Here is an 18,422-nt window from a genome sequence, read left to right as displayed (position 1 = left end):
TATTTGTCATAGAAAGAGAGTTAAGACATAAACAAGAAAATGAAAACTGCCGAGATCCACCACCCAGAGATCATGACTGCTGCTTAAGCCTGTTTACTTCCACTCTTCTCGATGTATTCACCAGATGCCGTTCCTAGAACAGAACTGGGTCGGGCTGTTTGGAAGTCATCATACCTCCCTTTCCACTTCTCTTTCTTCTTCTGTCACACTGATGACAGCATTGGGATAATCTGTTTGCAACATACATAAGTGCTAGGCCCGAGGACGTCAGAGACAAGGTTCTCTGGACACTGGACAGAGAAAACTTAGTGGCCAGTAACTATTGGGATGGTCGGCATCAATTTCCCCATCGCCTGGCAACAGTAACCAGCATTTCTTGAGGGGAAATTGCCCACACAGAGGCTCTATGATTTGGGGGGGGGGGCAGTCCCGTCCTCAGCCCAAGGGGTGCTAAATAACCGCAGCATGAGCCAATCAGGCCACTCGGCTCCAACAGACGCCATGATGACTTGTTTCCATCCAGTGAGTATCAAGTCAAGGATGTGTGTTCAAAACTGTGGATAAGAAAAGCTCTAGGTCTCTGTGTGTCACAGAATATTGATATTTAAAGTGGGGATTCCAAATATTCGAAAAATATGGGCTGGAGAGGTGGTAAGATAGGAAATGCAGTGACCGTTTGGCTCACTGGGGTGTGTTCAGTGCTACCTGGGCCTCAGGCCAGTCCAGCCTCTATCTCCCACCACCAAGCAGACCCTCCACCATCGCCCTTAGCACCCCAACTACCCACAGATTCTCAGTCTACTCCAGCTGACCGTCAGCCTCTGAAGGACAGGGCCACATCACTCATACCACTAAACACAACTTGCTAAGTAATTATTCATGATTTCATCAGAAAGGAAAAAGAGGCAGGAGCCATGAAATACAAATGTGGTGACAGTGCCATTCTCACCTAACCAAACCAGAGAACTCTGACAAACCACCTTCTATGGTGACACCCAGCAAAACTAAAGGAGCAAGTGTTGAGGAGGTGTGTGAGTCGCTGAGCCACACTTCCTTTGTTCCCCTCTGGGGCTTTGTGTCTGGAAGGCAGAAACACCAGTGGCTCTGACCTGAGCAGACCTTCAGGGAAGATGCATCCACTCTTGCTCTTGTTGGCCTTTCTTCTACCCTCTGAGCTCAGGACAGGTGAGTGACCATCCCATTCCTAGGGCCTAAGCCCATCTCATAAAACACCCCTATTCCCAAACCTTTGGTCCAGCACAGGCAGGGCTTGTCCTGCATTTGAGCCCAGGAACTTTCTGAAGCCCAGCTTGCTTCCCTCCCAACCCAGACCAACAAGTCCCATGTTTGATAGATACTCAACAAGGATGGCTGGGAAAAGGGTTCCACTGCAAGGTCTTAGCACTCTCTCTCATCACTGGGAAAGGAGATTGTTCTTAGAAATACATTTAGCAAAGGATGTGAAGCTACAAAAGAAAAGGAATTAAAATCCCTCACTCCAACCCAGGAAAGGGCACCTCAGACAAATCGCTCATTGGGAGAGTTGTCCCTGGACCAGCTCAAGAACCATTTAAAGCTCTTATGCCCTCCACCACCTTGCTCCTGCTCAGGAGAGGAGCCCAGGGTGCGACTGATCTCAGCAGTGGCTAGATGACTGCACACAGGGTTCCCTGGTAGCCTTGGCTCTGCCCCAGGCCTGGGCAGCCTATTTCATCCCCTTTTCCCCTGGCTTTCCCAGGCCCTCAACTGCTCCACTGTCATTGGCAGTGCCCTCTCACCGTCCCTGTGGCTTTGAATCCCACCAGCACTGTCCCCACCAATCCTCAGCCAGAAGCTAATTGGAGGCCATGCATTGATGCAATCATAACATGCTTACTGAGAACCTAGGATGTCTAGGCCTTCAGACAGGAAGATTTTAGAAATCCAGCTCCATAACTCATGGGTAGATCATTAGAAAACAGCACCAATCAGGATTCTACCAGAGACTTGGAGTGGTCAGGGAGACTCACTGCGTCCTGTACACATTACCTGCAGCTCCGTCACCTTCAAGATAGGTCTTAGCTCCTCCATACTTGGGTCTGCATATGACTCGGAGAACAAGCACTGCCCCGCCTTTCTCAAGCTGGAAACTGAGGCTTCAGGTTCATAAAATGTGATTCTGCTGAAAGAGAACCAGAGACCCTCCCCCCATTGTCTTCGGGTCACACCTCAGTCATCGCCTCCCTAAGCCTTCCCTCCTCCCACAGCCACTCCCAGTCACCCACCTTCCAGCCTTTCCTTCAGAGGAGATCATCGGGGGACATGAGGCCAAGCCCCACTCCCGTCCGACATGGCCTACATTCAGTTTGTGGATAATGGGACACAGAAAAGGTGCGGAGGTGTCCTTGTGCGAGAGAACTTTGTTCTGACAGCTGCTCACTGCAGCGGCAGGTAAGTGGCAGCAGCCAGCCTTCCCCTCCCCCCAGATTCCTACAGGGACCCCTGTCCTTCCCCAAGGGCTGCAGCCCAGGTGAGCTCCCCGGGCTCATGCTAACTCAAGCCACCAGAGCTCTTCATAGGAGCCATGTGAGAGCGTGACTGGGCAATGAAAAACTGAGAAATAGGACAGGCAAGCTGGGCTCAGAGGGTCACAGGTGAGACAAGTGGCAAATTGAGAAGAGAGGGACCACACTGGCCAAATCCAGCAATGGTGGAGGAGAAAGTGTGCATTAGGGCAAACATGCAAACTCAGGCAATGTCATGATACTGCCTGAGAGCAAGAGACAGCTCCCAGAAGCCCTACCCTCAGTGTCCTTGAGAAGCAGAGAGGACACTCAGCTCCTGGCCCTCCAGTTGCCTCAATTTCCCCTAACGGCAGCTCTGTCCCACCTCAGCTGTCATCTACCCTTCACGGCTCATGGGCTGTATGTCCTGAGACCCCATGCCCCCCACACTCCCACTCTGCTCTCTGTGCAGCTCAATCATTGTCACCCTGGGAGCCCACAACATCAAGCAACAGGAGAAGATCCAGTATGTCTTCAAAGTGACAAAAGCCATCCCCCAGCCTGAACTTCTCCAATGACATCATGTTACTGCAGGTAAGGAAACCTCCTCCTGTGATTGCTCTCCAGGGTCCAGATTGTTTCTCCTCTCACTGTGACCTCTTCCTTCCTTCTTGCCCATCCTGGCCACCTGACTAGTCCCAGTGCCTCAGGGGGGAAGGAAGACAGTGCAGACCCATCGCATGTCCAGGCCCAGGGGTCGTTGGCTGACCTTGGCCTGTCTTGCCTCTTCCCCATCAGCTGGGGAGAAATATCAAGCTGACTAAAGCTGTGAAGCCCGTCCGCCTGCACAGGGGTAAGGACTCGGTGAGGCCAGGACAGAAGTGCAGCGTGGCCGGCTGGGGACAAGGCACGATGGGCACCTTAGCAAATACTCTACAGGAAGTGGAGCTGACCATTCAAAAGGATCGAGAGTGCAGATCCCACTTCCCCAGCTACTACTGTGGGACACCCAGGTTTGTGTAGGGGACCCAGGAGAGGATGACAGGTGTCAAGGTCAGGTTTCTAGCGTTTACCTAGACAAGTCGTGGGGAGAGGAACTTGGGAGCTCTGGGGTATGGGAACGGCCATATCTTCATGCGTCAGCCTGAGAGTTTGAACAGCCCAGTCCACAAATATAGACTTTATTGTTTTGCCCTGAGTGGATCCGGGGTTTGGGGGAAGAAGGATCAGTCATCCCACAGCAATGTCATCACCAGCATTTCCCTGAGGAATGAAGAGAAAGGCTTGGCGTGGGCCAAGCTGGAAAGATAGTCAGAGCCAGGCTGGAGCCCTCCGACAAGGAGGTGAGGAGGCCTGCCCTGGCCTGGATCCCCACGCAGCCCCTAACAGAGGCCACCCACCCCTGGGACAGGCAGGACCATGAGGAAGCCCAATTCAGTCCTTCCTTTTTCTGCCACAGGGAGACTCTGGGGGCCCCTCATGTGTAACAACACAGCCCAGGGTACTTTCTCCTATGGAAGAAACATGAAACCTCCAGGCGGCTACATGAAGGTCTCACACTTCCTGCCCTGGACAAAGAGAACAGTGAAGCACCTCTAACAGCATGAGACTGACCTTCCTCTGGGTCTGACCATCTCTCCTGGGGCAGAGGCAAGAATTCCACGGGGGTGGGCAGTGGGGAGTACAGGGCCATGATAAACAAATCCCTAGAGTGAGGACACTGAAATCTTATTCACTGAACCACTTTCAATAGGCAACAACACCGCTCCAGGGAGCCCTCTGCTGGCAATTCTGGATTTTGCGTCCTTCTTTCTCCCACAGCCCTCTTTCCTCCCTAAAACCCATGTAGCTTCGTACCTGCGAGCACAGCTCTTTGGTGCTTAGCCGTCAGTAAGGACTGAGTCTAAACTCTATTATTAAAGGACAATCTTCTCCCCCAAAAAAATAGTTCTCTCTGGGCCTTAGAAAGTTCTTACCTTCTCTAAGACTAACACCATCACCAATCCCCCAACTGTTTGGCAGAGAAAGGAGCAGGTCAATGGAAGGGGAATATCTCAAGGGACCCAGAGGCCAGAGGCCATATCTGGACACTCAGTTTCCTGTTTCCCGGGCCTCTCTCTCTCCACAGGGAGTAGGCTTCAACCACAGCCAAGACTTTCAACAGCTTAGGAGGCTGAGATGCTCCTATGATGGCCCTCGCTTCACTTAGGTCCTATTCCCCTGCCCTGGGCCCAGGGCTGAGCTCAGTTGTCTGCCTTCCTCCCTGGCTGAACTTCCCACACCAGCCCCTGTTTTCCATCCAAGTGCCCTGGCCACCAGCGCCTACCCTCCCAGCCCACACTGTTTTGAGCCAGAATCTCATTTCCCAAACAGAGTACCCAGTGTCCCAAGTGAATTCTCTATTGCTTCCTCACCAGCCCTGAACTGGAAGCCCACCTAATACCTATTGGAGGAGCCAGAACTCACGTCCCACTTGTGCAAGGACAGCCCAGGCACTCCTTCCAGCCCAGCATCCCCCTGGGGCACAGCCACCATGGCCTGTGGAGTCACTCTGCAGCCTCTACCCTATTCAGCCTGGCCTGGGCTCGGGACCTCCCTCCCTCTGCTGGCCACCTGGGTTATGGCAGTTCTGTGAGCCAGAAGGTTCCAGGCTGCAGGGCTGCAAAGCACCACTTTGCCATCCATCAACACGTCAAGTTTAGATTTCTCTGTGCCAGGCACATAACAGGTTCTGTCCCTACCACTGAGAAACTTACAGTGATGAGAAATTGTCTCTCAATTTTTCTGGTTCCTCTCCTTCCATGAGGCAGATCAGTTTAGCACGCATAGATCTGTATTTGGAATCCACAAGAAATCTTGTCTTGAAAATAATTAAACTCTCAGTATTTTATCTGTATTGCACATTACAGTTTTACACGCAGGATCTTGTTTGATTCCAGAAGGGCCGTGTAAAATACCTAAGAGACCTGGAGACCCACAGGTCCTGTGGTTTCCAATCTATGTTCAGTGAAGTCCATCTCCAGAGGTGAGGAAGGAGGCAACCAGCGTACCTTATCTTTAATTACAAGGTCAGACAATTAAGTTCAAGAACTCACCCTGGAAAAAGTGCTACACACCTCATTGCTGAATATGACTATGGTCACATTTGAAGTACTCCCCTTGGGAAGCTATTCACTGATGCCAGTGCCTAGTCCACCCTTCAAAGGAAATTTGGATCTTTTCTTCTGCACTGGCCATCAGAGTCGTCATCGTGTTACCCTGATGTCCTGAATGTCATCAAAATGTCTGCCTTTCAATATTTCTTTTTCACCTTTTAAATGACCTGTGTTTTTTATTGTTTCATATTTTTAAATTATGGTAAAATACATATAACATAAAATTCACCATCTTAACCATTTTAGGTGCACAGTTCAGCAGCATTAAGTACGTTCACATTGTTGTGCAACCACCACCACCATCCATCTCCAGAACTCTTTTATTTTGCAAAACTGAAATTCTGTGCCCATTAGACAACAATGCCCCACTCCCCACTGCCCTTAGCCCCTGGCAACCACCATTCTACTTCCTGTCTCTGAATTTGATTCCTGTGTGTATCTCATGTGGGTGGAAACCTACAGTATTTGTGTTTTTGTGACTGGCTTATTCACTTAACATAATGTCCTCAAGGTTCATCCATATTGGAGCATGGGTCAGAATTTCCTTCCTTTTCAAGGCTGAATAACATTCCGTAGTGTGACCATACCACCTCCTGTTTATCCATGCATCCATCAATGGACACTCGGGTTGCTTCCACCTTTTGGCCATTGGGAATACGCTGCTATGAACATGGGCGCTCTTTTCAAGATGGTTTTGACCTGTTTGTGTTTTAACAGGACTCTTCAGGAAGGTAATCCAAGTGGTGTGATATTTCAGGGATCTGAGGCAGGTTGGTGAGTGCTGTTTTAGGTGGAAACAGACTTAGTGTCCCTTGCATCAAACCATGTCACGTACATAGGAAGCTGCCCCAGGATACATGTCCTGGTATCATGTATTTTGTATCTCCTTACTGGAAAGGATACGAAGTTATGCCCAGTGGGGTAAAAATGTTTCTGACTACAAACACTTTCCAAGTCACTTGGCCTTGGGAACTTTGACAGTGGTGGACTCTCAGGCAGTGACAGTGGGAGGTGACAGGGTGATGCAGATACAAGACTGTGGGGGGCAGAGCCCCAGAAAGTAGTTTCCAGGCTCTCGGCCTCACATAGATAGGTGCCTGGCTCAGGTAGTAAATGGCCAACTGTGATTGCATGGCCATCAGCTGTGGCTAGTTGGCCGTCAGCTGTAACCAGTGAGCCATTGGCCACAATATAACTGCTGTGGCGATGAGAGAGGAGAAAGAGGAAGAATGGGGGCTAGCAAGAAGATGGCGGCTAGGCTGGCAAGTGTGGATGGCGGTTTGCGGACAGTGTGGATCCAGCCTCCAGTGAGAGTATAGTGCTGCCAGCGAGAATATAGTGGTATGACTCCCCTACCTATGGCTCCGTGGGTGTTCCTTTTCGGCCTCACCATATCCTGCGTTATGTGGGGAGCGGGACCAGAGACCCTGCAGGCCGTCCCGCACGACAAATGGCGCAGCGAGCAGGGTCTCCCGCACGACAAAGACTTTGCTCTCAAACCCAGCAAAACGATTCTGCATATGGGCTTCAAATACCTCCTGTCCTGGCTCTTAAGGGTCCTTGCTGATTTGCATCTATCCCCCTCCCCAAGCGCTCCTGCATCTTCAGCTCTCCTAACGTTCCCCATCAGCATTGCAACATGGTCAAGTCTTTACAAACACAAAATTGCAAAGCCAAAGCCTAGCTTCTCCCTAAGGCCTTCCTCCCTGGCCTTCCCAGGTTCTGTCTTCTGCCTTTCAATATTGTCTTTATCTTTGGGTAAAGGAAGATTTCACTGGGGGCCAGATCAGGTGAGTAGGGAGGGTGTTCCAATACAGTTATTTGTTTACTGGCTAAAAACTCCCTCACAGACAGTGCCGTGTGAGCTGGTGAATTGTCGTGATGGAAGAGCCATGAATTGTTGACGAACATTTCAGGTCATTTAACTGTTTTACGCAGCCTTTTCAGCGCTTCCAAATAGTAAACTTGGTTAACTATTTGTCCAATTGGTACAAATTCATAATGAATAATCCCTCTGATGTAAAAAAAAATAAAGGTTAGCAACACCGTTGCAACAAGTTCGCAAACTTAATTATCAGACCTTGTATATTACATGTAGGAAGGATAAGCCTCAGTCCACAAAACCCACAAATGCCACATTTCAAGTGCAAGACAGTTCATTGTGACCCAGATGACCTGAGTTTAGAGCCTGTATCCTTCAAACAGCACCACCAGTTAGCTGGATGTGTCAGATACAACAAATTCACAAGAGCTGGACAAACTGAATCGGGAAGAACCCACATCCAAAGAGAAACAACTTCACTAGAAAAAGATAACATGGGTATGAGAAGCAAAATCCAGCACATGTAAACATAAGGCTAAAAGCAAACAAAATTATTTTCACACAAGACTGACCCTCGTCCATCTGCCAAGTCTTCTGTAGGGCTCACAGCCTTGGCAGAAGCACAGGTGAGAGAAGAGCTAAATGCACGTGCGGAGATAAACAGGCGAACAGTAGAACGTGCACGAGCCAAGGGACAGCTTCAGGCTACAGCAGTAAAACATGACGCTCTAGGGAGAAGCCATCACACAAAAGAAATAAAGACCCCAGATAGTCAGCCATGAGGGGCTCCATGGAGCCCCAGGGTGTAAGCCAGAGCCAGCCAGAAAAGCAGCCAAGGATATCTGCCACCAGGGGCAAGGTTGTGGCTTCAAAGGACAGCGCCTGATGGGTCAGTCTTATTCCCTTACACCTGAGAGGAGCCCTTGACACAGTACGACACATATTAAGAGGAACAACTGTTACTTATAATAACCATAGCATCATGAAGATGGTACCTGTTTCCTTAAAGTGATTTCTAAGTATGTTTACATTTCTTTCTCCCTGTTTTGATCTAGCAATTTTTATTTCTAGGACGTTTATCCTACGTGAGGTCTGAAGTGTGTATGTGGGCTGGGGGTTGTTCCTAAAGATGTTCATCACACCATTATTTAATAATAGACTCTGAATTAGAATCATATTAATGTCCAAAATAGGGAAATGGTCATATATGCCACACCATATTATGTATTATGCAAGCCATTCACAGCTACATTATCTATGACTGCAGAAAACTAGGTTAAGAAAACGAAAGAAAGAAAACTAGGCTGAGAACATTAATAGACAAATTTAAGAAAAAAACTGATAAACATTTGGAAAAAAGTAACCGCTTACTAACTAATCAATGCAAATTAAAATAGTAATAAATTTTTGCTTATCTGATTAGGAAGAGTTTACAAAAATAATAATATTCAGATTCAGTATGAACATTGAGAAAATGGCGTTTTCACACGTTGTACACAAACATCCTAAAAAAAAAAGTAGTCTTTTACTAGCCATCAACCACACCAAGAAATTTGGACAAGATAATTTCTTAAATATTTGTTGCACAAGTCAAATCTTAAAAACCATACATATGTCTAACAAAAATTTGGGATTAGCTTTTACATTATTACATATAATCGAACTATGGAACCATTAAAGCTATGACACAGAATGCATTTTGCCACATGGAAGAAAGCTCACCAGGCATAATTAAGTCAAAGGCAGGTTAGAGCTGAAACTAATAATAAATAAACAAACAAATAAATAAATATAAAAAATACACAGCAGACAAAGCACTAATTTACACAGCAAAAAAAAAAAAGAAAGAAAAAGAAAAAGCAGGTCAGAAAGCAGTATACAGTCTTGTACCGTTTAACAATGGAGATATGCTAAAACATGGGTTGTTCAGTGGTTTTGTCGTTTTGTGAACATCACAGAGTGCGTTTATACACACAGATAGTACAGGCCACTAACAAAAAAACACAAGACTAAATCAAGCACAAGAGAAAATGATGCAATCAAGAGATGTAAATAAAGCTGCTGTGGGCCTAACACAAATATGGTTTTATAGCACAGAAAAAGGTAGAGAAAGCGCACTCTAAAATAATGATAAAAAACATACTATAGTAAATACATAAACTAGTACCATAGTAGTTTATTATTACTATCACCTATTGTGTACTGCACATAATTGCATGTGCTATAGTTTTGTACAACTGGCAGTGTGGTGGGTTTGTTTACATCAACATCACCACACACACCTGAGGAATGCGTTCCGCTAGGACATTACGAAGCCTATGATGTCACTGGGCAATGAGAATTTTTCAGCTCCATTATAACCTTATGGGTCCACCTGCATATATGCAGGCTGTCTTTGACCAGAATATGGTTATGGCATGCAGGACTGTATACAAGTATCAAATTTTTTCTTATATTTTCCTTTTAGGCTATTTTTTTCTTCCATTATATCCTTTTTCCTATTTTTCTACAACTATTATGTATTATTTGGATAACTTAAAAGCCTGCTTATCAAATATGAATGAGATTCTGAGGTGATATTCACTAATATATTTTAATAGAATGTTTATGTTAAATTATTTCAATTATAGGATTCATAACTAAATACAAAGGATGCCAAAAACATTAATACGAGGTCAGACAATTAAGTTCGCGAACTTGTTGCAACAATGTTGCTAACCTTTTGTGATATCAGAGGGATTATGCATTATGAAGTTGTACCAACTGGTCAAACAGTTAACAAAGTTTACTATGTGAAAGTGCTAAAAAGGCTGTGCGAAAAAGTTAGACGACATGAACTTTTCACCAACAATTCATGGCTCTTGCATCACAATTCACCTGCTCACACTGAGCTGTCTGTGAGGGAGTTTTTAGCCAGTAAACAAATAATTGTATTGGAACACCCTCCCTACTCACCTGATCTGGCCCCCAGTGACTTCTTTCTTTACCGGAAGATAAAGGAAATATTGAAAAGAAGACCTTTTGATGACACTCAGGACATCAAGGGTAATACGACGACAGCTCTGATGGCCATTCAAGAAAGAGTTCCAAAATTGCTTTGAAGGGTGGGCTAGGTGTTGGCGTAGGGGCATGGCTCCCCAAGGGGAGTAGTCTGAAGGTGACCACAGTGATATTCAGCAATGAGGTGTGTATCACTTTTTCTAGGATGAGTTCGCTAACTTAATTGTCAGACTTTCTATTTATTGCCATATTATTATTCATATTTCTGATCTTTTTTCTTCTTCTTGAAGAAAATCCTTTAACATTACTTGTAATATTTGTTTGGTGGTGATGAACTCCTTTAGCTTTTTTATCTCTGGGAATCTTTTTATCTGCCCTTCAATTCTGATAGGATTTCTGAGTAGATTAATCTTGCTTGTAGGTCCTTGCCTTTCATCATTTTGTATATTTCCTGCCTTTTCTCACTTTGAATATTTCCTGCCAATCCCCTCTGGCCTGAAAAGTTTCTGTTGAAAAATCAGCTGACAGCCTTATGGGAGCTCCATTGTAGGTAACTAATTGCTTGTCTCTGACTGCTTTTAAGATTCTCTCTTTGTCTTTAACTTTTGCCATTTAAATTATGATGTGCCTTGGTGCGGCCCTCTTTGGGTTCATCCTGTTTGGAACTCTCTGCACTTCCTGGGCTTGTGTTTCTATTTCCTTCACCAGGTCAGGGAAGTTTTCTGTCATTATTTCTTCAAATAAGTTCTCAGTCTCTTGTTTCCTCTCTTCTCCTTCTGGTATCCCTATGATGTGATTGTTGGTATTCTTAACGTTGTCCCAAAGGCCCCTTAAACAGTCTTCATTTTTTAAAATTATTTTTTCTTTTTGCTATTCTGATGGGGTGTCTTCTGTTACCTTATCTTCCAAAGCACTGATTCAATCCTCTGTTTCATTTTATCTACTGTTGATTCCCTCTAATGTATTCTTTATTTCAGTTATTGTATTCTTCATTTCTGACTGGTTCTTTCTTATGTTTCCTATCTCCAATTTTATGTTTCCTATCTCTTTGTTAAAGTTCTAACTGAGATCATTGAGCATCCTTGTAACCAGTGTTTGGAACTATGCGTCTGGTAGATTACCTGTCTCCATTTTGTTTAGTTCTTTTTCTGGAGCTTTATTCTGTTCTTTCATCTGGGACATGTTTCTTTATCTCCCCATTTTGGCTGCATCTCTATTTTGTTCCTATGCGTGAGGTAGGGCTGCTATGCCTCCCAATCTTAGTAGAGTGACCTTATGTAGTAGATGTCATGTGAGGCTCAATGGCACAATCTCACCTGAGCCAGGTTCTCCAGGTTTGTCCCTTGTGTGTGTTTTATGTGCCCTGCTGTTGTAGTTAAGCTTTGGTTGCTGTTTGCATATCAATGGGAGAGACTGACACTCAGGCTGATTGCTTGTGAGGACTGGCCATGAGAGGAGCTGGAGCTGACCATACACACAGCAGGATTTGTTCTAGCAGGACTCTGGTGCCTGCCCAGGCTGCCCTTTGGTGTGGTCTGAATCTGACCCCTTGATGTGTTGTTCTGAGACCTCTCGAGAGGGGCTCTGTGTCAGAGCAAGGTCAGCTCCTTCCTGGGCCTTGCCCAGAGCCACTTGGTATGAGCTACCAAGTGATATGTAGATGGGTGCAGAGTCTTAGTTATAGGACTTAGGTTAAGTTTCCTGTGGAGAGGGGCTCTGACTGGATCTGCCTGGGTGGGTCTTGGTCTTTGATTTCTATTTCCCTCACCTTATATGGTCTTCAAAACAGAGGCTCAGAAATTGTGGGTTCAGCAAATTCCCTCAGAAAAATAGTAGATATTAATACCAACAGAACTCCCATTATTCCTTCATTTTTGCCTCATAATCACTCCTGCATTGGCATTTCTTCAAAGCTATGAAGGCTTTGAAAGTTTTTAGACGTTTTAAACAGCTTTATTTTGGTTGTTTTTAGTGGGAAGATTGGCATGAAATCCTAGGTCACTGTTAGTAAAATCATTCCCCATATCTCTGTTCAGATCACTGGGTGCATAGAATTTGCTCCCCTTTTCACACGTGCAGGCTGTTCTTTATCTTTCTGGTTTTAAATTAGACTAATTGTTTTTAAAACAAAATTGTGTGTTGAGTAACACTTAAGTAACAATAAATTAAAATCACCCCAAATGCTAAGGCACTAATAAAGCTGCTATACTATTTTTTCTTTTTCTACATTTTTCTGCATAGTACTTTGGATGCATAAAAACATTTCATGAGATCACAATTATAGAGAATATATTAGAAAGGGATTAAACTTTTCACAGCTTTGCAAATAACTGAAAAAATAAGTGTGTATTTTAAGATATAAGGAGAGGAGACTTCATTTTCAGAAGAATCTCAAGTGGGGCTATTACAATCATCAAAAAAAATTGAAAATTCTAGGGCCGGCCCAGTGGCTCAGGTGGTTAGAGCTCCATGCTCCTAACTCCAAAGGCTGCCGGTTCGATTCCCACATGGGCCAGTGGGCTCTCAGCCACAAGGTTGCCAGTTCAATTCCTCGAGTCCGGCAAGGGATGGTGGGCCCCACCCCCTGCAAATAAGATTGAGCACGGCACCTTGAGCTGAGCTGCCACTGAGCTCCTGGATGTCTCAGTTGGTTGGAGCACGGGCTCTCAACCACAAGGTTGCCAGTTTGACTCCCACAAGGTATGGTGGGCTGCACCCCCTGCAACTAGCAACGGCAACTGGACCTGGAGCTGAGCTGCGCCCTCCACAACTAAGACTGAAAGGACAACAACTTGAAGCTGAATGGCACCCTCCATAACTAAGATTGAAAGGACAAAAACTTGACTTGGAAAAAAAGTCCTGGAAGTACACACTGTTCCCCCAATAAAGTCCTGTTCCCCTTCCCCAATAAAATATTTTTTTAAAAAAATTGAAAATTCTATTAGTTTACAATTCTGGTATTTTAGCAAAAATTATACCGGGTCATAATGTTTTTCAGAGCATACAAGAAGCTTCTCGGTAGTGTTAAGTGTTCCTCACAACCCACAGCGTTATTCTGCAGTACTAGGCCGGGCCTTACACTCAACATTGAATGTGTGATTCCAGTTCTTTGGATTTACGTATTATAGGTAACACAGCAAGTATGTATGAGGTCTGACAATTACGTTCCTGAACTTGTTGCAACGCTGTTGCTAACCTTTTTTGATATCAGGAGGATTATTCATTACAAATTTGTACCAACTGGACTAACAGTTAACCAATTTTACTATTTGGAAGTGTTGAAAAGTCTGCATGAAAAAGTTAGATGACCTGAACTTTTCGCCAATAATTATTCATGGCTCTTGAAAAAGGACAATGCACCAGCTCACCTGGCACTGTCAGTGAGGGAGTTTTTAGCCAGTAAATGAATAACTGTATTGGAACACCCTCCCTACTCACATGATCTAACCTCCAGTGACTTCTTCTTTACTTGATGATAAAGGAAATATTGAAAGAAAGACATTTTGATGACATTCAGGACATCATGGGTAATACAACTGTCGTCACACAGCAGCCTAGCCAACAGTCCCCCCGTGTCTTTCCTTAAGGAAAGAAAAGTCTGTGAGACAGTGCCTTTTTGGGACTTTTCTTATCTCAGTGTTTTACACCTTATGTCTCTCTGTCTGGTCTCCAAAAGATAGTTTGCAGCCAAAGACAGGTAAGATATCTCAAGTGAGATACAACCTAAGCCACGCGGAACTGAGTGGGGACCCCCAATGAGCTGTCTTAGAAAATCCGGGAAGGAGCCTTGCCTCCCCTTCCCCCCCTGCCTGGGAAAAGCCATTACTGACTCTGGCTTTCCTCTCTCACCTGATTGTGAGAGAAGTCAGGAGGGCAATAAAGACCAGCTCTCTCCACTTATCTCAACGAAAGGAAAGGTTACAACATGAGAGACTTGCCCCCCAGGGAGGTGCATACGTCATCTAAGTCATCACAAGACTTTCTGCTCCGGCTGCTTGGGGACAAAGATAATTGGTTTGATTCACTTCTGTGACATGATGGATGAGTCTCACAGACCATGTAAAAAACAATACCACTTCCTTCTATGATTATCAATAAAAGCCACCAGTCGGCCCGATCCGGGGCTCCAGTCTCTGGTGAGTGCGAGACCCCCTGGCCTTCTGAGATTTAACTGCATTAAGTCTCTGTTTCTTTCTTTCTTAAAATCTAACCCAACGCCGCCCCTTCTCACACCCTCACTGCCCATGTTGTGCTGGACGCGACATACAACAACAGCTCTGATGGCCATTCCAGAAAGAGTTCCAAAATTGCATTTAAGGGTGGACTAGGCACTGGTGTCAGTGTGCAGCTTCCCAAGGATGTACTTCGAAGGTGACCATAGCAATATTCAGCAATGAGGTATGTAGCACTTTTTCTAGGATGAGTTCATGAACTTAATTATCAGGCCTCATATCTGCCGCTTAGAAGCTCTCCACCATGGGAAGAGCTGGGGATTTGGCTGATTGCTCTCTTTCCTCAGGATGAATTAGGGTCTTAGATGTTTTCCAGTCAGGCTCTGACAACTCTCAACAAAATCACGACACTGGGCCTTTTTTGGCATGCAGGGCAACTTCTGGAACACAAAGTCTTCCACCTTGAGTAGGAAGCAGGCAAAGAGAAGTCTGCAATTGCAACTGTATCATAACCTTCACTGAGCATTTCTTCGGGCTCACGTGGCCTGAGAAAGTTAAAATCAATTGCAGAGCCTTTTTCTTTCATTTTCCTTCTCTGCTAGTCCCCTCCACCCACTCAGGAGACAGAGAGCTATTTAATCTGCCTTGACAACTTCTTGAAAGACATGGGAGCAGACAGGGTCTCAGCAGAGTGGCCAGGGGCCAAAAGGTGAAGTCAGGCAAGCTTCAATCCCAAAGGAATAGGAAAGAAAAGAAGTAGGCAGCTGGCATCTTTCATGCCTTGTTGGAATTTTATTAAATTGCATGGGTTTAGGGTTCTGGGGTAATGCAGTGCCCAAAGCCCCTCTCCTTGTGTCCTGCTTCCCATTTCTGATGCCAGTACTGACTCAGCAGATTGGGAGATCCGGTGTTGGCTTCGATTACTCTACCTTCCCCCAGGTCACTGGCAGTTGGTGGGCAAACCTCCTGGGCAGCGTGGGTGACGAAACCTATCACACCAGCAGGAGAATGGGACTGTGAACCCTCAAGCCCCACCCCACCCTTCCTTCCTCTCTGGGGACTAAAAGTCTGGCATGAGGGAGCACCAACAGCCACTAGCTGGGCAGCCTTCCCGGGAAGATGCAGCTGCTCCTACTGCTGCTGGCCTTTCTCCTACCCTCCAGGGCTGGGGCAGGTGAGTGGCCCAACCCCATCCCATATACTCTAGAGTCTGACGGCCCAGGCACTCCCTAACTCTTTGTCATTGGGCACATTATTTGAATTCACAGTACCTCATCTACAAAACAGGAATAATAGCAAAGCCTACCTCATAGAGTTGCTAAGACAGTTAAATTAGTTAGTGTCCATGAAATTTGGAATTGCACTTGGTATGTACATAGTAAAAGCTCTATAACTGTGCTCTGTGAATTCATTCTGTAGCTCATGTGTCAGAGCCTAGGAGACAAGTACAGCAGTAACAGTCCCACCAGTTCATGTCTAGAAACTTAAAAACCGCTCCCATGTGGGCCATGAGCTGGACTCGGAGGGAGCAGGGAAGCTCCCTGAGGAAGACAAAGTACCGGGAACTTCAGGGAGGAACCGCTCCAGAGGTTCCAGATCTGGACAGCAGAGATCTCTCCACAATGTGAGGTTACGCTGGCCTTGCCTACAGCAAGGGGTGCTCTCATTTTGGGGATGTGGCAGTGAGCTGAGGTCCCAGTGGGGAGCCAGCAGTGTTTCCTTGAAAACCCTGGAGCCCTCTCCCATAATGTGGTACCCTACAGACCCCAATTCTCAGGGCAAATACTCCTTCCCCTGCATCACCTCTCCAGCCTCCCCAACTTCTAGCCTCTCTGGAGCCACCAACTGTGAGTTCAGCAAGCGCAGAGATAAGTGCTGAATTCTTCCTTCCAGGGGAGATCATTGGAGGCCGAGAAGCCAGGCCCCACTCCCACCCCTACATGGCTTTTCTTCTGACTGAAACACCAAAGGGTCCGATGGCGTGTGGGGGCTTCCTGGTGCGAGAAGACTTTGTGATGACAGCAGCTCACTGCTTGGGCAGGTGAGGAACTAAGGAGCTTCTAGGCTACCAATAAGGCAGGCCCAGGAAAGTTAATGAGAACATCTGTCTGAAAGCAGGTGTCTAGCAATAAAGGGTTGAAGAGACTGGGTAGGAACTGGGGGGCAGGGAAGAGGACAGAGTAAATGAGGACCGAAGGAGGAGATGGAAGTCATGCATTGGGGATCGAAATATGAATTCAAGCTAATTCTCAATTTAGTCTATAGGAAGCAAAACTTAAGGTCACTGTGTCCCCCATCATCCCCAGCTCAGGGCTTTGGAGAAGCAGACAGCAGAGAGAGCTCATTTCCCTCCACTTCAGTCTTGCTGTCCTAGGCTGTCCACCTATACTGCAGACCTTAGCTCCTGTGGCTCATACCTACCTCTAGGCCACCATTCCTTTGCAGCCCTATGCGTGTCATCCTGGGGGCTCACAACATCAGGAAACGGGAAAGGACCCAGCAGTCAATATCTGTGCTCAGAGCCATCGCCCATCCTGGTTATAATGACAAAACCAACCTGAATGACATCATGTTACTGCAGGTACCACATGCCTGACCCTCTGGTCTCCAGCTGAGCTGGCTCCCCACCTTGTCCTGTGACCATGGAGGAGGAAGGAGGGGCAGAGTCCCAGAGGGTGGTGGGGTGCGTGCAGTGAGTGCTGCACAGACAGTCCCTGATTACTTGCTCTCTTCATGCCAGCTGAAAAATAGAGCCAGGCGGAATCGAAGCGTGAGGCCAGTGGCTCTGCCTCGGAGTCAGGCCATGCTGCGTGCTGGGACCGTGTGCACTGTGGCCGGCTGGGGCCGGGTCAGCCTAAACGGGGGAACAGACACACTCCGGGATGTACGGCTGCACGTGCAGAGAGATCAGGAGTGCAGCGGTCGCTTCAGGTTCTACACTGGCCAAACGCAGATCTGTGTAGGGGACCGCAGGCAGAAGAAGTCTGCCTTCAAGGTAATACCACGGAATCTACCAATGGGCCCGAGATAGAGAAGCGTGGGCAGAACAGGGCAATGGGAACAGACTGCATCCCCATGGGAATCCCAACGGCCTCAATCTGGGAGCCAGATCAGAGTATTGAGGGGGCTTTTTCCTACCAGTCTGGTCCGGGGCAATGGGAGGTACACAGGACAAGTGAGTATATATAATATATATATTTGTATTCAGAGTTTACCCTTGTCATGTTAAAGTATTAGATTAGTACAAAAGTAATTGTGGCTTTTGCAATTATTTTCAAACTTTTAAACTGCAATTACTTTAGCACCAACCTAATACCTTGACTTCAGTTGAGCTAGAAACAGTAACCATAGCCAGGGTTCAAGCCCAACCAATTAGAGATACAGAACCTTGACTTCTGCAACCCCAACACCGTCCCATCTCACACACACCCAGCAACTGAAGGAGCCCACCCACCCTGCCTCTCTGAGCTTCAGGCCTTAGGGCAGCAGCACTGGGGAGGCCTGGAGCAAGTGTCCTTCCTCTCATCACCCACAGGGGGACTCCGGAGGCCCTCTGGTGTGTAACAATGTGGCCCAGGGTATTGTCTCCTATGGAAGTGGCACCGGGACACCTCCAGGAGTCTTCACCAGGGTTACACACTTCCTTCCCTGGATAAAAAGAACAATGAAACGCTTCCAGCAGCGGGGGATCAAACTGAGACGCCCCTCCTGTGACTGACTCTTCTCTGGGATTGAGGCCAGCTCCAGCGCAGCTCCCAGAGCCATAATAAATGTCCATGTTTAGAGTGTA

The 18,422-nt window shown here is 46.6% G+C and overlaps 1 protein-coding gene and 1 pseudogene across 1 annotated transcript; both read left to right on the top strand.

Moving 5' to 3' along the window:
- Nucleotides 1-465: 465 nt before the first annotated feature.
- Nucleotides 466-7,459, top strand: LOC141570765 (granzyme H-like; annotated as a pseudogene).
- Nucleotides 7,460-15,675: 8,216 nt separating this feature from the next.
- On the top strand, nt 15,676-18,422 carry LOC109439851 (cathepsin G). Its single transcript, XM_074326708.1, is given in 6 exon segments — nt 15,676-15,806; nt 16,526-16,673; nt 17,078-17,213; nt 17,373-17,627; nt 18,168-18,317; nt 18,320-18,422. Coding segments are annotated over 6 exon segments (771 nt in total). The 5' UTR covers nt 15,676-15,751; the 3' UTR covers nt 18,347-18,422.

Source organism: Rhinolophus sinicus, linkage group LG03, assembly GCF_036562045.2.
Source record: "Rhinolophus sinicus isolate RSC01 linkage group LG03, ASM3656204v1, whole genome shotgun sequence".
Lineage (NCBI taxonomy): Eukaryota > Metazoa > Chordata > Mammalia > Chiroptera > Rhinolophidae > Rhinolophus > Rhinolophus sinicus.
This window is presented reverse-complemented; position numbering and strand designations above follow the sequence as displayed.